General features: G+C 51.4%; 1 protein-coding gene across 2 annotated transcripts in view; it reads left to right on the forward strand.

Annotated features, from left to right (window-relative positions):
* LOC138248719 (uncharacterized) overlaps window positions 1–26,905 on the forward strand; it is an 82,939-nt gene that overhangs the window by 37,377 nt on the left and 18,657 nt on the right. Inside the window, exon 4 of one of the 2 annotated variants that reach the window (XM_069202570.1) lies at window positions 16,409–17,352. The exons of the other annotated variant lie outside the window; for it this stretch is intronic. Coding sequence (XP_069058671.1) covers window positions 16,409–17,022 — 614 coding nt within the window. The 3' untranslated portion in view covers window positions 17,023–17,352. Of the gene's footprint in view, window positions 1–16,408; window positions 17,353–26,905 lie in introns of those variants that run through there. 2 annotated transcript variants of the gene reach the window in all.

Below are 26,905 nucleotides of genomic sequence, written 5' to 3' on the forward strand. Positions count from 1 at the left end.
TAGGTCGAGCTCAGAAGTGCTCTGGCCTGTTGTAATCTATCTGTGGGCTTTTAACCACGCCCACAGCACACCCATCACTATCACTCGTTCATGCGCTTGCCTTTCAAAAATCTGTTGTTATCATTGGTAAATGCTTTACATTTGTCCCTCCTTGGGGCATTTTTGTTACTGCCTTAGCCATCGACCCTGTTACATGGATATTGCATGTTTGCCGATACGTTTCACTGCCAGCAAACATCTTTTTCCTTTTGTGTCTCTCCTTCGCGCTCACGCTAATGGCGGCCATTGCACTTTGAATTTGCTTGCTTATGTCAACTGTTTTATCTTTCATTTGTGTGTCACCCTATCTTTGTAGCCCTTCTGTCCTGGGGATTAAGATCTTGTTCTCCGCCAGCGATTTCATGCCCCCTGGGGGGCCCCCTGCTCTGCCCATGCACTTGGCATTTCAGTGGACGGGCTTTTCTGTCTGTCGAAATCCAAATGAGGCCCTATATGTCCAACAGGATTCTTTTAATTTTTCGGACTGCCCTCTGTTTCCAGGCAAGGCCAGTCCGAAAGGACAGAAACTAATGGTATACCTCTTTCTCAGGGCCAGGCTTTCCTAGCTAGGGAATAAGTAATCCAAAATTTCAAGAAGGCAAAGCATGTTTTTTAGTTGCATTTGACTCCTGAGCCAGTCTGCAAAGTAAGTATGACATTTAGGCCCTGATGTACGAAAAAACAGCTAGTCACTAGCCAGTCACAAATTGTATTTTTGATTTAGATTTAGATATTTAGATACTTAGAAAATGTAGCGATTCCTTATTTTTGCGATAGAAAATACGGACTCGCTAAATGTGATTACCAAATAGCAAATTACTATTTCGATGTACAAAGTATTGACAAATAGGAAATTAGTTAAAACGCAGCATTGTCCGTGTGCAAAATACCATCAATTGGAAGCAGATGGCAGTTAGGTGCGAAGTATAAAAGGTGGGCCAAACTACATTGCAGTCTTTCATAATAGCTGCACTCTATGCTGTAGTGAGGAAGATGTGGATTGTTGGACCTTAAGGAGAAGGAGGGAATAGATTTTCACAGAGAGGGTGACTTATTAAACAGATGGGAAGGTTTATGCTGGTTGCAGGTTTACGAAAGAGGTAATTCTTACTTAAATGATTTAGACACTGTACTGAACAGTCCTGCACAACGCAGTGGTGCTATTCCTACACACATTCAGGATTTGTGTAGTTTACACCTTTTCTCTTCTGGTAGCTACCAACACACTGTTGCAGTAGCAGGAGGGATATTTAAGAGCTCCTTATGCAGGAAGTTTAGGAATTTTCTCGATGAAATGTTGGCTAGAATTAATTCACACATTGCATTTCCAAGTATTCCTGCTGAGCTTGAAGCTACAAAATTCTATGCAATAAAATAACAAATGTTTAGGAATTGCTGTTTGCCTATAGGGAAGATATGTGAGTCATATTTAACGATTCAGCATTTGTCACAATATAGGAAAAGCGAAATATACTTTCAACAAGTGAAGGACACATAGATGTTGCTTAGAAGAAGGCTACATTATTATAGTAGTCTAAAGTTTTCTATATGTCAAGCAGGACGTGAAGCCCTTCAAGAGTAGCAACAAGCTTGCAGTCTTAGGATCTCTACCCCTAGACTCATCTTCAGTAATAAATAGAGACCACAGGACTGCATCTCCTCAATCTCCTCATTTGAGGTATTATTATTTCGTAGCCATCTTTCATCTTCTCTCCATGCCCTTAGACCCATTTGCAGTTCCCTCTTCATAAGTGTGAATACATTTGGAAAAGCCTCTATTTACAAAGCTTTGTAATGGCTTGAACATTCAGTCAAGAGAAAGAGGCAAGGTCTGTCTCCGTTTCAAAACAGAAATGTGGTACTAGCCTTTGCTTTGAACTTCACCTCATTATTGCTAGAGTCAGGTGTAAAGTTATAAACCTATGTATATATCACCCTACCAACACCATAAAAGTTAGCCACCCAGCAGGTACCTAGGCAGCCCACTTACCTGGACTGGTCCTCACACCAGTCAACGCCCTTTCAGATCCCGCTCTCCTCTGCGATACCGCTGCCCCTCTTCTGAACACCTCCGTCCCCTGCTCTCATCTGCCTGTATTGGCATTTTTCTGGTTTTCCGTTCTCTGTATTTCCATTGCTCACTCACACCTTTTTGCCTCCTCTCCTGTATTGACATTTTTTCTGCTTTTGCACTTTCTTCATTTCTCTGCTTTTCCGTTCCTAATTCACACCTTGTTGCCGCTTCTTCACCTTTCCCAGTCACCCGTTTTGCCTCTTGTTGCTCTTTTTACATTTCCTATATTTCTTTGCCTCTTTCTGTGCTTTGCCCCTTTTGCACTACTCTTCTCACCTGAATCCTTTAGCATTGCTCCTCCCCACTCCCGCTTTTTCTGATCTCTCCTGTTGCTCCCATTTTCTGCTCCCTCTGACATTCTCCCACTTCCCCCATGCTCTTTACCTGCTCTCCTGGACGTCTTACCACCTCTGCTTCTTCCCGCCATCTGCAGCCCCGCCCATGACCTACTTAATGACAGCTGCAGCCTGACTCCACGCAGCATGAACCCTGGCCTGTCCACACCTGGACCGCACCTAGTGCCATGAACCCTAGCCCATCTGTCTCCCACAGCTACACCTCTGCCAACCGCCACCAACTTCCACTCCCTCAACACAGGGAGCTACAACAAGCACTGTTGCCATGCCAATCCACACCACAAGTTAGGACCATTTACCTGCACCCACTGCCACTTCACCTACAACAACAAACAGCTAGCACACCACCTAGTCCCCTAACCACTCTGCAGACTGCACCAGCAGGCACACACAAGCTCTCATGCACCCTTCTCAACACATTTTCACTATGCAAACTTGCCTGCGAGATTTGGGACCTCTTAACCACCCTTGCACCCGATGTCCTCTTCCGCAAAGAGACCTGGCTCAACCCCACATCCTTGCCGGACAATGCCATGGTGGTCCCCACACGATACAAGATCACCCACCATTACTGCATCAATAAGCCAGGAGGAGGAGTCACCGTCATTCACAGGGAATCCATCTAGTACACCACAATGATGGGCAAAACCACCCAAGCCATGGAACACCTCAACTTTCAGCTCCAGTTCTATGGTAAAACCACCATCGGGGCACCCTCATCTACCACCTCCCAGGACCACGCCCAAGCTTCTATAACATCAAAACCGACTTCATCACCCCTCTCGCCTTAGACTCCAAAGACTGCATTTTCCTCAGAAACCTTAACATCCATCACAATTATCACAATGACAAGAACACCACTAACCTTCTCAACAGAATTAACACCATGAGGCTCACCCAACTCATCCACGGCCCAATGCAGACTGCAGTCCACAGGCTTGACCCCATATTCACCGCCAGTGACCGCATCAAGTACAGCCACACTTCAGAACTCAAATGGACCGACAACTGCATCATCCACTTCAAAATCACCAACCCATGGACCTCCTCCCCCCGCCTGCCCAGCACCGCAACTAGAGCAAAGTCTCAGAGAACCAATGGACCAATGCTCCTAACATTACTTACACTATTCTGCCAATAACCTAGACCAAAAAGTCACAAACTTCACACATGGATCCCTAACTGCGCCAACAAGGTCACCCTGTTCAGTAACAATGACACACACAGAAGATCCAGTAAGCAGTCAAGCTGGTACACAGCAGACTTCAGAACTGCCAAATGCTACTGTAAACAACTGGAAAGAAAATGGCGCACATTCAAAGACACCACCCGCAAGACCTTCTTCAAGACAACCCTAAACCTCCACCACCAACAGCTAAAAGACTCAAAGAAAAAAGCCATAGCTTCACACATCGAATCAAGCTCCAACAATAGCAAATAACTTTTCATCATTGTTGAAGAATTCTCCAACCCTGCAGCGGAAACAAACAACATCACCCCTTCACAGTAACTCTGCAATAACCTTGCTAACGCCTTCCACAAAAAGATCGCCAACATCTATAAGCACTTCAACCCGCAGCCCAAGACCACCAACTTCTTCAAACAACACAACAGCCCAGCTACCTCTGCAGATCACCAACTGACTGACTGGAACCTGCGTGACCACAGGACACCACCTCCATCATGAACTCAATCCACTCAGGGGTCCTCAGTGACCCATGCCCACACCACAACTTCAGCCAAGGCGGAGCCAAAATCAGTAAGGAACTCACCACCCTGTCCAACACCTTGATAGTTACAGCCACTTTACCTGAGGACTGGAAACATATAGAGGTCACCACACTACTAAAGAAACCTTCAGCCAACCCAGATGAACTCAACAACTACTGCCTGATCTCCCTGCTGCCATTCCCGGCCAAAGTACTAGAAAAAGTAATCAACCACAACTTCTCCTCTCACCTGGAACAGCACCGCCTCCCCTTGATTCCACAGCAACCACAGGGAATCCATCTAGTACACCACCATGATGGGCAAAACCACCCGAGCCATGGAGACATCCCTCATCATGGCCACCAACAACATCTGAGCACTACTTGACCAGGGGGAGGCAGTAGCACTGATCCTCCTGGACCTCTTTGCAGCATTTGATACAGTCTCACACCACAGACTCATCGCTAGGCTGAACAACATCAGTATCCAGAGAACCGCTCTCAGATGGATTGCCTAAACCTCACCGGAAGAACCCAGAAAGTCTACCTACTCCCTTTCGACAACAAACCTAAATAAATCATCTGTATAGTACTGCAAGGATCCACCCTCAGCCCCAGCCTCTTCAACACTTACATGACACCACTAGTCAGCATCGTCAAAACCCACGGACTCAACATCATATTGTATGCTGACGACACAGAACTCATCCTCTCCCTGTACAAAGACACCACCAACACCAAGACCAGCTTCCGCAACTGCATGACAGACATTGCCACCTTGATGAGGGACAACTGTGTGAAGCTCACAGAGACAAGACAGAGAGATCTTCGGCAACAAAAACTCCATGTGGGATGCCTCCTGGTGACCCACAGATCTCAGACCCACACCAAATCCAACTCCAACTGATCACGCCACATACCTAGGCATTATCCTGGACAACAAGTTAACCATGATGGTCCAGAATAACTCCATCTCCTTCCCCTGCTTTTTCATCATCTGACATCTTCACAAGATCTTTACATTTAAATAGCTTTCAGTAAGCTCCAGACGCATTATCATCCAGGCCCTCCTTGTGAGCCGAGGGGGCTATGGGAATGCTGTCTATGCAGGGATCTCAGTCCAACTCCTCTAAACACTGCAGACCATACTGAATGCCACCAGACTCACCCTAGAGAAGTCCACATCACCCCATCCTCAGGGAAGTCAACTAGCTTTCCATCCAGAAAAGATATCTGTTCAAGCTCCTAGCGCACACATTCACGGTTCTACACAACTGCAGTCCTACCTACATGAACCACCACCTAAACTTCCAAAAGCCCACCAGACACCTCCACTTTCCCACTGTTTTGACACCCCACACTCTTTGAATCTGACGATCCAGAAGCAGAGGTTGCTACTTTTCTTACCTAGCAGCGAAGACTTGGGGCATACTTCCCCTATATCTCTAGACCACTCCATCTCTGCTGAAGTTCCAAAGAGCCCTGAAATCCTGGCTCTTTGGTTGATCACCTGGACCCTGACATCACCTGGATACCATCGTGGGTGACAAGCCGTGCTATACAAATCAACTGATCAATTGACTGATTGATTGATTGAGAAAGCTGTGGGGACTGAGGGGCCAAAGGTGTTCATATGTGCTATGTCTCAAGATCTACAACAATGCAACGAGAAGGAATACCCACAGGCTATATGAAGACAATCTTTAAGTATCATTGTCTCATCTTTTAGTAGCATGGGCTATAGCTGAACGTTAAAAACTCAATAAGAACACATCAAACAGAAATTCAATTAGAAAACTGTATTGAATTGTAATTCCTTTACACAGCACTTCAGAGCACTGAAGACATGCCAAGTTGTATTTGTGGACAAGAACCATGTTACTCCTTAAGAGTAGTCTAGAAGGAAAAGTGTGTCTCTGTCACGGCCTTTATGAATATTGTCACAATGTTGTGTAGGAGGACCAACCTTGTTTTGTTTTGTCACTGTGTCTATGCGTGAATTTGAGTAGGCTAAGTAGGCAGACTAATAGAGCAGAGAGGAAACACTGATCAGCTAAACCCAGAACACAACATGTTACAACAAACAGAAACCTGTACAGGAAAACAAGGAAACAATATTTTTTTTGTAAAACAAATTTCTGACAAGTGGTTCAGCGCAAGACCTGCAATTTGTCATATCCGTGCACATTAAAAGCAATTAATGCAAATACCAATTATAAAACAAAAACATGGTCTGCATATGTCTTCACTTGTGGGCTTTCTTCACTGGAAGGGGCTGTCCCTGTTGTTATTTGCAGTGCCTGGAAAGCCCAGGTGTCTTCTCAAAGAGTGCTGAACACCAGGACGCAGTTATTTACTTGCTGCTTCTAGGGAGGCTTTATCTCCTCCTATAGCCAGTGCCATAAGACTCAGGTCAAGCTGGGTGACACAGTATGAGACATGGGGGTAATTACAACCCTTGCGGTCTTCAACCGCCAGGGCTGTTTTGGAGGAAGCACCGCCAACAGACTGGCGGTGCTTCCAGGGGGATTACAACCGCGGGGGAAGCGCCGCGGTCGCACCGCCGGGACCGGCAGTTTCCCGCCACTTTTGTCCCGGCGGGAGTAATCCTCTAGGGCAGCGATGCTTGCAGCGCTGCCCAGGGGATTACGAGTCCCCCTCCCGCCAGCCTTTTCATGGCGGTAAGAACCGCCATGAAAAGACTGGTGGAAAGGGGAGTTGCGGGCCCCCTGCCATGGCCCTGTGCAGCTATTCACTGTCTGCTATGCAGACAGTGAAAAGCGCGACGGGTGCAACTGCACCCGTCGCACAACCGTAACACCGCCGGCTCCATTTGGAGCTGGCTCCTGTGTTGCGTCCGAGATCCCCGCTGGGCCGACGGGTGGAAATCAGGTTTCCAACCACCGGCCCAGCGGGGATCTCATAATGGCCGTGGCGGGAGTGCGGCTGCATTGGCGTCTGCCCGGCGGTCCAACCACCCGCCAAGGTTGTAATGACACCCATAGTTTGTTGAGACTTCTGTTTGGGAAGTACCTGAGTATTTCAAAATGCTTGGGACAGGACATAGTGCTGGTGCCAGGGGCATGCATGGCTCTTTGTTGGATCAATGCAGGTACTACACCCCATTCATTTAACAAAGGTCATATTTTTAGTGGCCAGGCTCCACCAAATGGGTGTACAAAAAGTCTATCATAAAGAAACTTTACTCACTACCCATGCCGGTGTATCATCTTCAAATCTTGCTGCATCACTGTAGGGGCTGGCTGTGTATATACTATATCAAAATGAGATAGAGGGCCTGATTCTAACTTTGGAGGACGGTGTTAAACCGTCCCAAAAGTGGCGGATATACCACCTACCGTATTACGAGTTCCATAGGATATAATGGACTCGTAATACGGTAGGTGGTATATCCGCCACTTTTGGGACGGTTTAACACCGTCCTCCAAAGTTAGAATCAGGCCCATAGTGTTGCACAGAGTTCATGGGTTCTCCAGAGGTTTAACAGAGGCTAAAGTAGATAATACTAATGCTCTCTTTTGTGGTAGTGTGGTCGAGCAGTTAGGCTTATCAGAGGGTAGTGCAAAGCATTTGTTGTACACACACTGTCAATAAATGATGCACACACTCAATGGCTAGCTTCAGGCCAATTGTTTTTATGTAGCAAAAATATATTTTGTTACTTTATTTTTAGAACCAAAAGGCTCTTGTTGCAGGTAAGTACATTAGCAAGTAAGTATCAAGCATATGTATCTAACACACTTTATTTAGATTTGAGAAATAAAACTGCTTACAGGCAAGTAACACTTTCCACTTTAAAAAGTTGACACTGCAATTTTCAACATAGTCATAGGGGGAGAAAAGTGTTAGTGCAGTTTTGCAGTAAGTACTCGACTTACAGTTCCAGTCTCTGGGGGTTAGGATGTTCACAGGTCAAGGTTCAGGTTGACCCCAAACACACACCACCAGCAACACTGGGCCGGCCGGGTGCAGAGGTCAAAGTTGGTGTTGGATATAAAAAATGGGACTCTATGGAGACTGGGGGCACTCTGAAATAGATCTGCTAGCAGGTAAGTACCTGTGACTTCGGAGGGCATACATGAGGGTATAGCTGAGTACTGGGGGGGGCACAGGATAGGACCAAACGCACACCCTCAGCAGCACAGGGGCAGCTGGGTACAGGGTGCAAACATAGCGTTGGGCTCCCAATGATTTTCAATAGGAGGACCCTGGGGTCACAAAGATGCTACAGGCTGGGTCCGGGGGTCGGTTCCAGAAAACCACAGGCTGGACAAGGAGGAGGGCCACCTGCTGAATGTTTCTGGGCCAGTGGTCACATTCCCCAAGGCCAGGGGGCTGCGGGTGCAGGGGTACCTTGAGGAGTCAGGAATCTTTGTCCGGTTCTCTCGTGGTCAGGGCTGTCCTCCGGATTTAGGCTTCAGGAGTCGTTGTGTTGGCCAGGAGGGGTCAACCCCGGGCAGACACAAGGTCAGAATCACCTGGGGACCTGCTCTGGACCGGTGTGCCCCCTGGACATGGGCTGTGGGCATCGGGTGCAGAGTGGGCAGGGCTCGCGGATCTGGGGCAGTTCTGAAGTCCTTGTTGGAGTTTTCATTTAGACAGGGCTGCTGACCTCTGGAGTTCTTGGTCCTCTGGTTGGCAGGCAGTCCTCTGGGGATCTGGAGAGGTTGCTGGTCCTGTAGGATGCGTTGCCTATTTTAAAGCAGGACTGCTGAAGCTGCAGACAGGCCGGGAGGGCTGGGGCCAAGTCAGTTGGTGTCCGGAGTCTTCTCTGCTGGGGGGTTGGCTTAGCAGACCTTCTTCTTGTCTTGAGGTTATCAGGAACCTGACACATTAGGTTCAGGGGAGCCCTTAAATCCTAGATTTAGGGGTGTTACAGGGGTCATAGGGCAATAGGCAATGGCTACTGTCCCCGGGGGTGACTACACCCTTCTGCTGTCCACTCCCTTTGGGGAGAGGGACACAGTCCTAACCCTATTGGTCCCTGTCCTCCAAACCAAGAAGGAGGACTCTGCATGGATGGGGTCACTTCAGCTCTGGACACCTTAGGGGTGGTCCTAGCTGGAGTGATCACTCCTTCTTGTTTTACCTAATTTCCCCACTCGACTTGCTGCCAAAAGTGGGGCTTTGTTAGGGGGGCGTCTCCACTAGCTGGAGTGCCCTAGGGCACTCTAACAGGAGCCCTGAGCCTTTGTGGCTCACCGCCAAGTGTTGTAGTTCCTGGGAAAGGTGTGGAGCACCTCCCCCCAGAGCAGCCTTTGTTTCTGGCCTGAGAGAGCACAAAGGCCCTCATCCCATGAGGTCAGAAACCTATCTGTTAGTGGCAGGCTGGCACAGACTGGCCAGTCCTATACTGAAGGGTTGGGCAAAATACAGGGGGCATCTCTACGATACCCACTGTGTGCATTTTACAATACATCCAACACTGGCATCAGTGTGGGTTTATTGTGCTGAGAAGTTTGATACCAAACTTCCCAGACTTCACTGAAGCCATCATGTAGCTGTTGAGTCTGTAATGACAAACTCCCAGCCCATGTACCCAGTATGGCAACACTACACTTACAATGTCTAAAAATGGACTTAGACGCTGTAGGGACATATTGCTCTTGCAGCTTTGCCCTCACCTGGGATATAGTGCACCCTTCCTTAGGGCTGTAAGGCCTGATAGAGGGATGACTTACCTCTGCCACAGGTAGTGGTTTGTGGGCATGGCACCCTGGGAAGGATGCCATGTCGACTTTGCCTTTTTCTCCCCCCCAGCACTCACAAGCTGCATTGGCAGTGTGCATGTGTTTGGTGAGGGGTCCCTTAAGGTGGCACAATACATGCTGCAGTCCTTAGGGACCCCCCCCGGTCACAGAGCCCTTGGTACCATTGGTACCTTTTACACAGGACTTAGCTGTGTGCCAGGGGTGTGCCAATTGTGGAAACAATGGTACACTTTTGGGAAAGAACCCTGGTGCTGGGGCCTGGTTAGCAGGATACCAGCACACTCTCAGTCGTCAGCATCAATATCTGGCAAAAAGTGGGAGGCGGGGTAACCATGCCAAAAGGGGCACTTTCCTACAATCACCTACAAGGTACAAAACGACCAACACTAAACCATACCTGTCTGAACATCTCACTCCTCAGGAGGCCAGTTCAACACACAAAGCCATGACATCACAAGGCAGGAAATCAAGAAATGAAAGAAAGAAAAGACTAGAAATGCAGGTTGTTAATCTACAAACGAAGAGTACGGAGCAATGTCCTTTTATGCATCAAGCATGTCCTATAAGTTCTAGGCCTTAGATAATAGCGGAGAAGGAGGCAGCATGTCAAAGATCACCTTCACCGGAAAGGAAGCTCATGCTCCTCCCAGCACTTTGGCCCTACCAGAAGAATACCCCCATATCTGTAAATCATCCAGAAGGGCACCCCCTCTCTTGAATGGAGGGGCCCGCGGAGAGGGAGAGACGCAGTCTAGTCTCTCCGCGGGCATTTTTGGGAAGGGAAGTGGCGCGCAAGGCGCCTCATTGGTCGAGAGGTAGGTGGGGGTGGGTTTTAGGCAGGGGATATAAGGGAGGTGGAGGGTGGGGTCGACCTCTTCACCGCGCCGACGCTAGTGTAGGAGGGAGATTTATTTAGGAGGTGTACGTAAGGAGTTGGGCAGGCCAGTTAGGCCACAGGGCTAGGCTGGGGAGGTTTTTTTTGTTTAATAAGCAGGCGCCCCGCCTCGCGGGCCGTTTGTAATTTCCCCCCTGCTTTCATTATTAAGGCACCGGCGGAAGGTGCGGGCGGCCCGTTTTTGACGGGGGGAGCGGCTCCGTTGGGCAGAACACCAGCGGTGGGATCGGGGAAGGGCGGCCCCACCCCCTCTACATTACTTATACAGCGCGGAGCCGCGCGCTTGCGGGAGGCGGCCCCCGGGTTTTTTTTTGCCTCAATAAAGGACACCGGAGGAGCGGGACATAAACCGGCAGGTGCAGGCCTTGCCAGCACCGACGCGCGGGGCCCCCGGGGCCATTAACGAGCGCTAGGCCACGTGGAAGGGCCTTAAAAAAAAATAAATAATAATAAATTTCTTTTGCCCTCACAATTTCTGGCGGCATTTAGAAAAATAGCGGACACCCCCCCAAGGGCAAGGGACAGCGCAGGGCGCACCAGAGTGGGGCCAGATATTTTTGGGCCACACAAAAAAAAAAGAAAATATATATATAATAAGATAATAAGAAAAAACAAATATATACATACACAGCCAATAAGCTTGGGGGTAGTTGCAACCAGTGAAGTCCAGGCCACAACATGGCCACCGGCCACGACGCGGAGGCTGTAAGGGCCGCACTACGCGTGCTAGGCGAGGCAGGGAGGGCGGATTTGCTTAGACCTGGGGTTTTAGATAAGGCCTGGGTGGGGATGACACGCCCCAGCAGGGCGGCATCGGGGCGGGTGGCGGCCGCAATTGCGGCTTGCGAGTCACAAGACTCTGAAGAGGAAGGAGATGACGAGGCGATAGCCCCCGGGCAGGCCGGGATCACGCAGCAGGTCCCCCACGGGACTCAGAGCCCGCTGATGTTTGGCGGGGAAACCCAGGCTTCGCAGGACGCAGCGTCAGCCAGCGCGCAAGTAGGCGCGGGCCCAGCAGGTAGCGGGGGTCCCAAGGCGGGGGAGGCAGGAGACGACAGTCATGACAAGGAGGCAGATCAACCCATAGCGGGGCCCAGCGGGGGATTTTGCCCCGTTAGATTTGTCATACCACAGGGGGGAGGCCCACAGCTCTGGTTTTTTCGGGGCACCCGTCAAGAAAAGAGGAAAATATGCTGGAAGGCACAGGGGCGGGCCAGGAAGGGCCAAGGCAGCGCCCCGCCAGGCCAAGGGAGGAAAAGTCAAGGCAGTCCAGGGAACAGGGACCGTGGGGGACCTGAGCCCGCACAGGCAGGTGGCCTGGGACCAACGCAGAGACATGGGACTTAGATGCTAGAATAAGTGAACAGCGCAAGGCAGTGGCAGAAACGGAAGCCAGGTGGGCGCAGCTCTGTAAGGACAGGGACGAGACACAGGCCCGCAGTGAGTTAACACCAAAGCTTAGAGAGGCCAAGGGACAGGCGGGGCCACAACAACCGGGGCAGGGAGATGGTAGCTGGGTATGGGTGCCACAGGCAAGGGGAGAACAGAGACAAGAGGCTCGAGCGGCTGAAGGGGCAGTAGGCGCGGTGAAACCCGGTGACGCAGACGGTCATGGGGTCAGAAGGGCAGCAATGCCAGCGGCGGAGGTTGGCAAGAGACGGAATACGCCAACTGGGCGCAATACGGCCCAAACGCGTTGGCACGAAGCTCTGGAGGGGTCTGCAGCGGCCTTCTCCACACCAAGGGACCACGGACGCCGTCCCGATGGCACGCGTCATGCGGGTGGGGAAGCAAGTACGAGTACATCTGGCAATACTAGAGATTTCGGTCAGCGCAAGGGCCAGTGGGAAGGAGATGACGAACTTGAACTGGACTATGAGGAGGAAGGGGATGAATGGGAGGATGGCGAAATACGTGATTGGGAGGTGAATACGGTTACCAAAGGGGGCGGGCGAGGGCGCAAGAGCGGCGCAACCTCTTCGTTGTCTGTTTTACAGGTGGCACCCCTGCTGGAAGGCCCCGTGGGCGGTCGGCAAATTACGCCGCGAGGCAGAAGCCTAAAAAGAATACCAAGGAGTCTGGCAGACACCACTGGAGGTAAGAACTGGTAGTCAGTGTGGGGCGAAGGGAGTGGTATAATGAAGGAGGCTAACACAAAAAGGTCCTTTGGGGTAGGGGACGGGTCAGTTCTAGAGAAGGCAGGTGATAGCGACATTCAGAAGTCGGTAGAGAACAAGGACAAAGAAGGCACAGCCACGAGTGGTACGGCTACAACGGGGAAGGAGGATACGGGAGAAAAGACGGTAGAGGACAAAGAAGGGGGAGGCCTCAGAAAGAGACTGCCATACATGGGTTTAGCCATGCCTCTGGGTTCGCATGTGGCGGAAAAAACAAAAACAAAATATGGAAACATGAATATGTGGACGTGTTTAAACTGTTGCATAGGGACATACAGGCAAAGGAAGGGTCCAAGGAGGAGGAATGGGATCTAGCGCGTAGACCTCGGGTGCCGATAACAATGGATAACTGGACATCGGCCTTTTTGATATTCGCCAGTATATACTGCGAGGAATACCCGGACAGGGCCATTGCACTTTTCAAATACATGGATATAATTAGAAAGGCACAGATGCATTTTGGAGGTTTTGTATGGCTCAGTTATGATGAGAAATTCAGGGCCCGGGTGAGTGTTAATCCGGAGAAACCGTGGGGTGACGTGGACCCCGAATTATGGATGCAGTGGATGGCATTGGCGCAGACAGCGGCGTCCACTCACACTGCGAGTGGCCTGCCAGTGGCTTATAAGCCCTTTCAAACTCGCCCCGCCCAGGGAGGGGCGGGCAATACTACTAAGACAACAGGGACAACGGCAGGGGCTTGTTGGAACTTTAACAAAGGTTTTTGTTCCAGGGCACAATGCAGATTCAAGCACGACTGCTCCAAGTGCGGGGGCCGTCATCCAGTCACCCAATGTTTCTCATTGTCCAGCCCAGCTGAACAGTGGAGGGCTGCTAGAGGGAGAGGGGGCATGGCACTCCTGCGCCAAAAGGGGCCTACGCCAGTTAGACTGGAATTCCTGTTACCATGGTTGCATAGATACCCAGACAGGGATAAAGCGCGTCTACTCGAATGGGGTTTTAGAGAAGGTTTTAGAATAGGTTACCAAGGCCCCCGGCAACGTAGATGGGCTGACAATTTGCGGTCAGCCAAAGAACGCCCGCAGATAGTGCATGACAAGTTGGCAAAAGAGGTAGCCTTAGGCAGAATAGCGGGCCCATTCTCTGGGTGGCCAAGTGACACTCTTATGATATGCCCCTTGGGAGTGGTACCCAAGAAAGCACAAGGAGAATTCCGGTTGATTCATCATTTGTCTTGGCCGGAAGGGACGTCGGTCAACGACTTCATTGCCCAAGAGGACTCTAAAGTAATTTACGCATCAGTTGATGATGCGATAAAGTTAGTTTTGAAATGTGGCAGGATGACGGAATTGGCAAAATGCGACATCCAATCCGCTTTTAGACTGCTCCCTATTCATCCAGCAGATTTTGACCTCTTGGGCATGCAGCTGGATGGCAACATATACGTGGACAGGGTGCTGCCCATGGGCTGCTCGATATCATGTGCCCTTTTCGAGACTTTCAGCACCTTTTTACAATGGGTTTTCGTAAGGGCGAGAGGCCATAGGTGGGTGACGCATTACCTAGACGATTTCTTATTCGTAGGGCCAGCGGCATCCGGGGCATGTAGGCGGGCCCTGGCCGCTTTCCAAAATCTGACACGACAGGCAGGTGTGCCTTTGGCCCCAGAAAAAACAGAAGGCACAGTGCCGATTCTAACCTTTTTGGGCATTGAACTGGATACAAAAAATTTGGTCGCCAGGTTGCCAGCGGCAAAAGTGAGGGAAATGCTTGGTTGCCTAGAGGAAGTGCGCACTTTGCGTAAGATGGACCTGAGAACAGCTCAGAGGCTGTTAGGTTATCTCAATTTTGCGTGCAGGGTAGTTAGGGGAGGTAGAACCTTTTGCAGGCGTTTGGGACTTTCCATGTCAGGTGCTGTGCTTCCGCACCACAGGATACGAGTATCATTGTCGTTACGAGAAGACATTAGAGTGTGGGAGATTTTTCTGAGACATTTCAATGGAGTCCCGATGTCTTTTGGAGAGTCGGACACGGTATGGCAAATACAAATTTTTTCAGACGCAGCAGGAGCGTCAGGTTTTGGTCTGTATTGGGACGGGAGGTGGTGTGCGGAGAAATGGCCGGCATTTTGGATGCAGCAAGGGAGAAGCATTGCGTTCTTGGAGTTTTTTCCCCTTTTAGTTGCACTGGCAGTGTGGGGTCAAGAATTAGCGAACAGGACAGTGATTTTTCAGATAGACAATATGGCAGTGGTAGAATTGGTCAATAGACAGAGAGCAAGGGACCTCAGAGTGTTGCGCTTGTTGCGCCAGTTCATGTTGTTATGCCTGTCATTGAATGTTATTTTTAAAGCTGCACATATACCGGGGATTTACAACGAGATTGCAGACTCACTATCTTGTTCACAGTGGCGGCGTTTCCGCGAATTGGCACCTGGAGCGGATCGGAACAAGACTGTGGTCCCGGCAGACATCTGGGAATGGGGGGCATGATGATCACGGGGCTGGTGGAGATGTCATTAGCAGTATCTACGCGGCATAATTACAGAATGGCATGGTTGGAATTTAAATCTTTTGAATGGTTTTGGGGCAATTTCTGGGCACAAAGCCTGCCAATGCTGGAAGCCAGGACTAGACGTTTCGTGCTGTTTTTGATCGGGGAGGGTTTATCTCCAGCTACTATCGGGGGGAAACTGGCTGGTGTGTCGTTTTATGGTAAATTGTTTTTTGGCTATGATCCAGCGCGTAATGACTTATTGGGCAAAAAGCTGAAGGGATGGAGCAAAGTTAGAGTGAGCGGAGACAAGCCAGCCAGGGAGCCCATTACGTTTGAAATGTTGGTAGAGATGTTACAGGTGTTACCAGTTTGTTGTAGGGATGAATACGAGGTGGGCTTGTTTAGGTTATGCATGTTGTGGATGTTTTTTGGCGCTTTTAGAGTATCAGAGTTGTTGGGGGTGGGGAAAGAAATCGGGGTAAGGAGAAAAGAGGTATATGTGCATAGAGACAGGTTGGGGATATGGTTAAGACGGTCAAAAACTGACCAGCTGGGGAAAGGCAAATGGATATGGTTGAGAAAGGGGGGGGTGGATTTAGCTTGCCCGTTTGAGGAATGGGTTAGTTTCAAAGACAGATGGCCAAGGGCAGGTGAAACAGGTGTTTTCATGCATGCGTCAGGAAAGAAGCTAACGAGTTACCAACTTTTACAAGTTATGAGAATGGCACTTGGAAGGACAGGGCGGCGCGCAGGTGATTATGGAACGCACTCTTTTAGGATTGGCGCGGCAACAGAGGCGGCACACTTGGGATGGGATTGGGCTAAGATCAAGGCCATAGGGAGATGGAAGTCGAGGTGCTGTGAAAGATATTTTAGGCCGTGAAGAATAAGGTACAGACAGAAGAAGAAAATAGGGGAGGGGGGTTTCTTGTATATCCAGGCAGTTGTTACAATGTTTTTTCTTTATAGGTTGCGTGGCTGGGCCAGAGAAGGGAAAGATGACGACATGGTTGGTCGGCCATTCGTTTGTACATTGGGCGGTGAAATTTGCAGAGAAGCAAGTGTACGGCAGATCATTGGGACTGCCCAGCAGAAACCATGAAGTGCGCTGGTGGGGCGAGAGTGGTATGAGGTGGGGGAGCCTGCTTCCATTTATCACGAGTAACTTGCCGCATTGGGGGTGTCCAGATTTGTTATTGATACATTTGGGGGAGAATGATCTGGTGAAACTATCGGGGCTCACTTTGATTCAAATGATGCAGAGGGATTTGGAACTTTTAAAACACAAACTATGTGGAACATGCTTGATTTGGACGGAATTTGTGCCAAGAAGGGCTTGGAGAGGGGCTATCAATCACGGAGCCATAGAGCGGGCTCGGAAAAAATTGAACAGAGCTATGAGAGTTTTCTGCTGGGCCCAGGGGATCAAAGTGCTGAGACACGGGGACATAAAAGAACAAGAAAAAGAGTTGTTTCGTGATGATGGGGTACATTTATCACAACTGGGCAATGTGTATTATATTACAGAATTGAGATTGATGTTAGAAAGCGCATGGGGTACAAATTTGTGTACCAAGGAATAAGAGAGGGTGGGGCAGCGAAACGCCTCACGGGTTTCCCTGGTTGGCAGGAGATGGGGGAGGGTGGAGAGCCAGGTGCGGGCTTGTCCACCCTTCCAGGGGGAAAAACAAGGATTTGAAGGATCAGAGCGGGGAGGGATAGGCTACAGGCAGGGAAGGCATGTGAAGAATAGGGGAGTAGATACGGTAGGGAAATTGAAGGGAGATATTTTAAGGAGGAAATAAAGGAAAAGGAATTGTTTAAGTTAAAGTCTGTTTAAAAGAGAAATATAATTAAGTTTTGAGTAATGATGTTTAAAACCTGTTCTAATAAATGACCTTTTACACCAACAAGAGTGTCACGCCTGTATGTCCCGATGGAGGGGCCCGCGGAGAGGGAGAGACGCAGTCTAGTCTCTCCGCGGGCATTTTCGGGAAGGGAAGTGGCGCGCAAGGCGCCTCATTGGTCGAGAGGTAGGTGGGGTGGGTTTTAGGCAGGGGATATAAGGGGGGTGGAGGGTGGGGTCGGCCTCTTCACCGCGCCGACGCTAGTGTAGGAGGGAGATTTATTTAGGACCACCCACCCACCCAGCTTAGGAAGACAGAAGGAGGAGATCGTAGGTAGGTAGTAAGGGGTAAGTAGGGGCGGTTAATAGTCATTTAGGACAGGTGAATTCGAAGGGATGGCAGGAGATGGGGGAGGGTGGAGAGCCAGGTGCGGGCTTGTCCACCCTTCCAGGGGGAAAAACAAGGATTTGAAGGATCAGAGCGGGGAGGGGTAGGCTACAGGCAGGGAAGGCATGGGAAGAATAGGGGAGTAGATACGGTAGGGAAATTGAAGGGAGATATTTTAAGGAGGAAATAAAGGAAAAGGAATTGTTTAAGTTAAAGTCTGTTTAAAGGAAATATAATTAAGTTTTGAGTAATGATGTTTAAAACCTGTTCTAATAAATGACCTTTTACACCAACAAGAGTGTCACGCCTGTATGTCCCGATGCTTCCTCCCATTGGTTACGAAGTGTTGCCTCGATCACACCCACCCACCACTTTCAAGTGATTTAGTGAGTCTCCCTAAATGGATAGATTGTCCCTAAAACCGAGCCCTAAACTGACCTTAACTAGGACCTCCTAGACAAGGTTGAACAAGGCTTGGAAGGAGTTTCTTCGTATTCCATGCACAGAGTATGCCCAATACTGATTTTCGTATGGTTGGTCTCCTGTTATGGAACAAGTCAGCTAAACATAAAAAGAAAAGCTACCTAGAGGGAGTTCCATCTTAAAGAAGGTTTGACTCAAATATTTGTATCTGTTACATTTTTGTAAGTGACTCTAGGTGTGGGGGATATTTTCAGCCGCAGCCCTGAGTTTGCTTTAGACTCAAGTTTCGTTTTGTCAATTATGCTCCCTTCAACTGCACTTCAGCTAGGTGGAAGCATATTTGTGGTTGCCCTTTCCCTCTCATACAGGGCGCGGCTTAGAAATTAGAGATAAAGTGCTACTTTTGGAGTGTTTCTAAGAATGATGTGCAAATATTTCTTCACCTTTTATAACACGTTAGACAACCTAAAATCGTGGAATGGAATGCTGCCCAAAAGAATTCCTGGTGGGTAAGGACTACTGCCTGAAGCATTTCCACGCACGATTGCCAATCAGAGGAAGAGTTGTAGAGTCTTGCGATAACAGGAGATGGATGTGATCACACGTTACACAACACATAATTAATAAAATAAGAGGATCCAATGATCTATGGAGAATCAGTGCCTGGCTCAGTTGACTTCTCTAGGAGTCGAATGACATCACGATGAAGAAAAAATATCAGTGATAAATACATTATAGTTTATTTTTCTAAATGTCTGCTTGCAGTCATTTTGTTTTCCAAAGTAATTGTTATAGCAGACTTGAAGCCACTTTATCACTATAATATTGTTAGCCTTTCACTGGATGGCCACTTCAGCATTAACACGGAAGTCACACATCAAACTCTCATAGGGTAATGAAGCCAGCCAATGAAAATACAAAGTGCAAAACTATACCGATATAGATAGTGGGTTGAGCTACAGTAAAGGGAAACTTGTCAATAGTAAGAGCATGACTTTTGTATCCATGTATGTTAATAACAGATCAAGGAGAAACAAAAATACATGTAGGGGGTCATTCCAACCTTGGCGGTAAAAGCCACTTACCGCTGTCAGAAGACCGTCAAAAACCGCCGCGGCAAACCGCCACGGTCATTCTGACCCACAACAGGCAAACCGCCAAAATACAGACATCCACAAAAGTCCGCCACACCAAAGGCCAGCGAGAAACTGGCGATGACCAAACCTCCACCGTCACGCCAACAGAAATACGCCCACACTATCACGACACACGAATCCACGCGGCGGTTTTTCAACTGCGGTATTCCATTGGCGGTACACACCGCCGCGCTCAAAATACACACACATTTACAAAACACATCCACATTGGACAAATCGAAAAACACACACCTGATACACATACATACACCACTCCCACACACCCAACACAATATAAAACACACACCCACATCACCCACAAGCACCCACTTCTACAGAATCGGGACCACGCACTGAGAAAAAGAGAACTGAGCACCCAGACGCGCATTTTACTTTCACCCAGCAATATTTCCACGCACTTCACACAACACACCAATACACATCACCACACAATCCACCCCACACATCACCTACACCACCCCATGGCACCGCAAAGACACCCCAGGTTCTCCGAGGATGAACTCAGGGTCATGGTGGAGGAAATTGTATGGGTAGAGCCACAGCTCTTCGGGACACAGGTGCAGCACACCACCATTGCCAGGAAGATGGAGCTATGGAGCAGAATAGTCGATAGGGTCAACGCTGTGGGACAGCACCCAAGAAATAGGGACGACATCAGGAAGCGGTGGAACGACCTACGGGGGAAGGTGCGTTTAATGGTATCCAGGCACAACATCGTGGTGCAGCGGACTGGCGGCAGACCCTCACCTCCTCCCCCAGAATTTACAACATGGGAGGAGCAAGTCTTGGCGATCCTGCATCCTGAGGGTCTCGCAGGAGTATCTGGAGGAATGGACTCTGGTAAGTCAAATCATCACTACTTCATCCCCCCCACCCCACCAGCATGCCAACTCATACCCCCACCCTCACCCTCACCCCCATTACATCCTGCTCCTTGCAAATGTCTCCACATCACAGCCCACCCATCCCAACCCCAAGCCCTGCATGCGACCACAAAGCATGGACACCCATCACCAAAGCATGCCCACTGCACATACCCATCCCCCACCAAATCACCGTCACAAAAGCCCCCACACGGGAATGCCAGCACTGGGGTACAAGGGCACCCACCCATTACACGCTATGGCACACACAAATGCAATAACCATACTTTTATACCCCTGCAGGACCCGAACGCCAAGTCACCGCGCAGGAGGGTCCACAAATGTCCACTCCACCCCCAGAAGAGGCCCACAGTGAGGACAGCACCTCTGTCGACCTGGATCTAGATGACCAGCCTGGCCCATCGGGGACCTCGGGACAGTCGGTTCCCCTCAGACAGCCACAGCCCATAGCAGACCTTCCCCCCTCTGGGAACACCAGCACAGCACCCACCCAGCGGGCCCATCCCTCAGTCCCCAGGACACGTCAATCAGCGGTGTGTCCACCACTACAGGGCACCCAGGTTAACCCACCACCCCAACAACAACAGGGACCTGGGGGCAGTGGTAGTGGGCACACGGTCCAGGGGACAGAGGCCCAAGGAAACAGGGGAACTGGGAGGGCTGCTGTGCAACAGGGGGGGGGGAAAGGCCCAGGGAACCCACTCTCCACGAGGCCCTCTCCTCCATCATGGGAGCATACCACCACTCCCAGGAGACGATGGCGACGGTCCTGGCCAGGTTTCAGGAGACCCAGCGCATGCTGGAGGAACAGTATTTGGGGTTCAGGGAGGAACTACGAAACATCAGTTCCGCCCTGGCCACCATTGTAGGGGCTCTGAATCAGGTAGTCACCACATTGCGGGACACTGTGGCAGGACAAAGGGCCCCTGACACTAGCATGGACCAAGAACTGCCTACCACCTCCGCCGGCGCTAGTGGACAGGAGGCCCCGCCACAGGACCAACAGGCCACCAGTACCCCACCCCCTGCAGAAGGAGAACCACCCCGCACGCGGACCCTGAGATCCAGGGAGAAGACAGAGTAAGATGCCAAGACCCCCGCCAGGAAAGGATACCTCCCTGATTGTCATCCCACTGTCCCACATTGACACCCTGTCCATTCTTATACTGTCCATGCTCCACTTTCCACAGGCATTTGGACATTGCACCTGTGAGACTAATAGTCTGGACTCTGCCATGGACAATCCTCCACCATCACCCCTCACCGATTTGCAATCACCCACCAGTATAGAGCACTGAAATAAACACAGTTATTGCACAAAACAATCAGGAGTCTGGCTGTGATTTTGTACTAATGTATTAGACATTACCGTCCGCAAATGCATATTTACATTGTGATGCCAACATCCCACTGTCACACAGCTGTAGTCCATGGGGAAACAAAGCAGATGTCACACACTGGGGGCCACATCTCTGAAATTGGAAGGGAAAGTCACAACTCAGTTACCATACACTGGGGGAAAAGGTCAGACAGTAGAGAGGTAGTAGGGGTTAAGTATATGTAATATGAAGGGTTGGACTCTTACCTGTGTGTCATTGAAAATACTGCTGTATTACTGTGTTCCTGTTGTCTATGTCGTCCTCTTCGGCTTCCTCTTCTTCACTCTCCACAGGCTCCACAGCTGCTACGACACCACCATCTGGACCATCCTCCTGCAGAAAAGGCACCTGGCGTCGCAAAGCCAGGTTGTGAAGCATACAGCAGGCCATGATGATCTGGCACACCTTCTTTGGTGAGTACAATAGGGATCCACCTGTCATATGGAGGCAGCAGAACCTGGCCTTCAGAAGGCCGAAGGTCCGCTCGATCACCCTCCTAGTTCGCCCAGGGGCCTCATTGTACCGTTCCTCTGCCCTTGTCCGGGGATTCCTCACTGGGGTCAGTAGCCAGGACAGGTTGGGGTAACCAGAGTCACCTATTAGCCACACACTGTGCCTCTGGAGTTGACCCATCACGTAAGGGATGCTGCTATTCCGCATAATGTAGGCGTCATGCACAGAGCCAGGGAACTTGGCATTAACATGGGAGATGTACTGGTCTGCCAAACACACCATCTGTACATTCATAGAATGATAACTCTTTCTGTTTCTGTACACTTGTTCACTCCTGCTGGGGGGTACTAAAGCCACATGGATCCCATCAATGGCACCTATGATGTTGGGGATATGTCCAAGGGCATAGAAATCACCTTTCACTGTAGGCAAATCCTCCACCTCAGGGAAAACAATGTAGCTCCGCATGTATTTCAGAAGGGCAGACAACACTCTGGACAACACCTTGGAAAACATAGGCTGGGACATCCCTGATGATATGGCCACTGTTGTTTGAAATGACCCACTTGCAAAGAAATGGAGTACTGACAGCACCTGCACTAGAGGTGGGATCCCTGTGGGTTGGCGGATGGGTGACATCAGGTCTGGCTCCAGCTGGGCACACAGTTCCTGAATAGTGGCTCGGTCAAGCCTGTATGTCAGTATGACATGTCTTTCCTCCATTGTCGACAGGTCTACCAGCGGTCTGTACACGGGAAGATTCCTCCATCTCCCAGCGGACGGTGCCTATGTAAGACAACAGCGAGCACAGAGTCAATCAGCCCACAGGTACGTTACCACAGTTTGCAACAAACACAATTCCCAATGCATTGAATGGTTTGTAGGAGTGTTGATGCAAGGCCTAGGTATGTGTGACGCAGTTAAAAGTAAGCCATGTGGGCCCTTGAAATGGCGGCTGCCTGACCTGTGAAGTGTGACAATGGGATGTGAGGTCAATGCGCTGGCGTGGCACACTGTGGCAGTAGGTGGTCGAAGACCGCGGCGTAAAGCAGCATTGGTTAACATTGAACCCTATGGGTCTCAGGAGCCAATGACGATGTGTGCCAGCGGTCGCGGTACGCACTGCCGCGGTACACACCGCCGCGGGCGTGACCGCCATTTTCTATCGGCTTAATCACTCGATACCTGATCTTCGACAGGAGAGGACCTACACTGCAAGTGCTGCTGTGACCTCGGTCTGGAAGAGACAATGGCTCATGTGACTGGGGAAAGGGCCCCTGCCTTCACTGCTCAGGAATTGGAGAAACTCGTGGATGGGGTCCTCCCCCAGTATGCGCTACTCTACGGTCCTCCAGACCAACAGGTAAGTACACTGGGACCATGCTTTGGGGGCAATGCCTGTGTTGAGTTGGGTGGATGAAAGATGGTGGGGAGGGGAGCGAATGAGGCATGCATCAGACGACGGATGACAGGATGTGCCACGTGTCAAGGGTAGGGATGGGGGGCCACTCACATTGAGGGTGCAGAAGGTGAGGACTCTTTTTCTCCCCCTGTACATTTCACATAGGTCAGCGCCCACCAGAAGATAGCCATTTGGCGTGCCATCGCCAAGGACGTCCGGGCCCTGGGGGTCCACCACAGATGAGGCACCCACTGCCGGAAGAGATGGGAGGACATCCGACGCTGGAGCAGGAAGACGGCGGAGGCTCAGCTGGGGATGGCCTCCCAACATGGGAGGGGTGCCAGTCGTACTTTGACCCCCCTGATATCCCAGATCCTGGCGGTGGCCTACCCCGATTTGGATGGGCACGTGAGGACATCACAGCAGACACAAGGGGGTGAGTACAACCTCATTCTGCTGACTTTGCGTGCAGTGGAGGTGTCTGGGTGGGGGAGGAGGGCTGTGGGTATCCCTAGGCCAGGGTGATTTCTGTAGGCTAGGCCCCTCCGTAAGGCATGGCCCTGTGCCCCTGCCCCCCACCTCTGTAGGGTGCCAAGTACAGTTATCCATGGCCCTGTGTCATCTATGTGTGCAGTTGTCGTCCATAGGCTTGTAGGCCATGTCCCACGGATTGAGTAGTGGACCCCAAGTGCGCGGCGTAGTGCAGGGGGCTTCTGTGTCTGTCCTCTCCGCCAACTGTGTCGCCAATGCATGCACTCAACATGTCTTTATTCCCCCCCCCCCTTTTTTGCGGTCTTCCTGTTCATGTGTGCATTAGCATCATCAGGCGGAGGAGAAGTGGCATCGGAGCACGAGGGAGCTTCATCCCACATGGCCCTGGAGGGCCATGCAACGGATTCCGAGTACACCAGTGGGACGGAGGGCGAGGGGAGCTCCACAGCGGGGACTCGTGCAGACATTAGTGACACAGACTCGTCCTCTGAAGGGAGCTCCCTTGTGGTGGCGGCAACATCCGTGCCCCCCGCAACAACAGGTACAGCCGCCACCCAGCGCACCAGCACCGCCCTCCCAGCAGACCCTCATCGTTTGCCCCGTGCCCGCTCACCCAGGAAGGTGGGCATCTCCTTCGCCCCAGGCACCTCAGGCCCTGCCCCAGTCACCCCTGCTGCCCTCAGTGAGGAGGTCATTGACCTCCTGAGGACGCTCATTGTTGGGCAGTCTACCCTTTTGAATGCCATCCAGGGTGTAGAAAGGGAGGTGCACCAGAGTAATGCATACCTGGAGGGCATTCATTCGGGTCAGGTTGCCCATCAGCGATCGTTCAACACTCTGGCCTCAGCACTGATGGCAGCAATTGTCCCTGTCTCTAGCCTCCCCCCTCCAACTTCCTCCACCCATACCCTATCACCTGTACCTCTGCCTATCCCAGACACACCATCGGACCAGCCTGCACACACCTCAACACCCAAGGGAAGCTCATCCAGACATAAGCACCACACATCACACAAGCATTCACACAAGCAACATCCACATTACAGACATACCAACACCCACTGCCTCCACTGTGTCCCCCTCCTCCTCGTCTCCCTCCTCCCTCCCTGTCACGTCTCCACTCACATCTGCATGCACAACATCTTCAGCCACTACGTCCATCACCAGCACACCCACCAGAACCCCCCGCACACGTGCAGTCACCACCCCACTACCATTTACACGTCCCCTGTGTCCTCTCCCACTGTGTCTGTGACCCGCTCTTCCAAGCTACACAAACGCAGGCAGCCACCCACCCAACAGCCATCCACCTCACGACAGCATCCAGCCCAAGCACCTGCACCCAAAGACACCAGACTGAAGACTCCTACAACCACAACCTCTTCCTCCACTCCCATACCCACTACACCTACCCGTCCCTCTGTTCCTAAATTGGTTTTCCTTTCCAAACTTGACCTCTTTCCTACAACTCGCCCACCCCGTCCATCTCATAGGACTCCAGTCAGCACCTTAGCCACCACAAAAGCGGGACCTGGAATGACAGTGTGCCATGAACTGTGGAGTCCCCCACACTCAAGGGCAGCCAGTTCAGGAAGGAGCCAAGGCACGGCCAGCCCACCCCGGGTAAACATCCGAAGATTGTCAGTGGCCGGCGCAAGAGGCCGAAGACACCAGGGACCAAAACCCGACCATGGCTCTGGCAGGAAGTGTGGTGCCACCTGGCACACCGCCAAAGGTGGGGAAGGGCCACAGGCGAACAGGGAAGGCTGGGAAGGGCAGCACGCCTGACAAATCCGCCAGCAGCCCAGCTGGCCAGGAGGGCCCCGTCTGCCCCATCCCAGGTGGGCAGGAGGACACCCACAGGCCCGGTACTGCAGCCCAGGAGGGCCCCACCAGCCACACGACAGATGGGCAGGAAGGCACCGCCAGCCACAGGTCAGGTGGCGAATGACCTCCATGCCATGGCCAGATCCGCGGAGCTGGACACTCATCCGATGCACAGCTGAACCGGGCACCGCCGTCTCAAGCACCGCTGAACAGGGCACTGCCGTCTCAAGCACCGCTGCACTGTGCACCGCCGTCTCAAGCACCGCTGAACAGGGCACCGCCGTCTCAATCACCGCTGAACTGGGCCCTTCATCTCAAGCACCGCTGCACTGTGCACCGCCGTCTCAAGCACCGCTGAACTGGGCCCTTCATCTCAAGCACCGCTGCACTGTGCACCGCCGTCTCAAGCACCGCTGAACAGGGCACCGCCTTCTCAAGCACTGCTGAACAGGGCCCTTCATCTCAAGCACCGCTGCACTGTGCACCGCCGTCTCAAGCACCGCTGAACTGGGCCCTTCATCTCAAGCACCGCTGCACTGTGCACCGCCGTCTCAAGCACCGCTGAACAGGGCACCGCCGTCTCAAGCACCACTGCACTGTGCACCGCCGTCTCAAGCACCGCTGAACAGGGCACCGCCGTCTCAAGCACCGCTGAACAGGGCCCTTCATCTCAAGCACCGCTGCACTGTGCACCGCCGTCTCAAGCACCGCTGAACAGGGCACCGCCGTCTCAAGCACCGCTGCACTGTGCACCGCCGTCTCAAGCACCGCTGAACAGGGCACCGCCGTCTCAAGCACCGCTGAACTGGGCCCTTCATCTCAAGCACCGCTGCACTGTGCACCGCCGTCTCAAGCACCGCTGAACAGGGCACCACCGTCTCAAGCACCGCTGAACAGGGCCCCTCATCTCAAGAACCGCTGCACTGTGCACCGCCGTCTCAAGCACCGCTGAACAGGGCACCGCCGCCTCAAGCACCGCTGCACTGTGCACCGCCGTCTCAAGCACCGCTGAACAGGGCACCGCCGTCTCAAGCACTGCTGAACAGGGCCCTTCATCTCAAGCACCGCTGCACTGTGCACCGCCGTCTCAAGCACCGCTGAACAGGGCACCACCGTCTCAAGCACCGCTGCACTGTGCACCGCCGTCTCAAGCACCGCTGAACAGAGCACCGCCGTCTCAAGCACCGCTGAACTGGGCACCGCCGTCTCAAGCAC

The sequence above is a fragment of the Pleurodeles waltl genome, chromosome 8, assembly GCF_031143425.1.
Source record: "Pleurodeles waltl isolate 20211129_DDA chromosome 8, aPleWal1.hap1.20221129, whole genome shotgun sequence".
Classification (NCBI taxonomy): Eukaryota; Metazoa; Chordata; class Amphibia; order Caudata; family Salamandridae; genus Pleurodeles; species Pleurodeles waltl.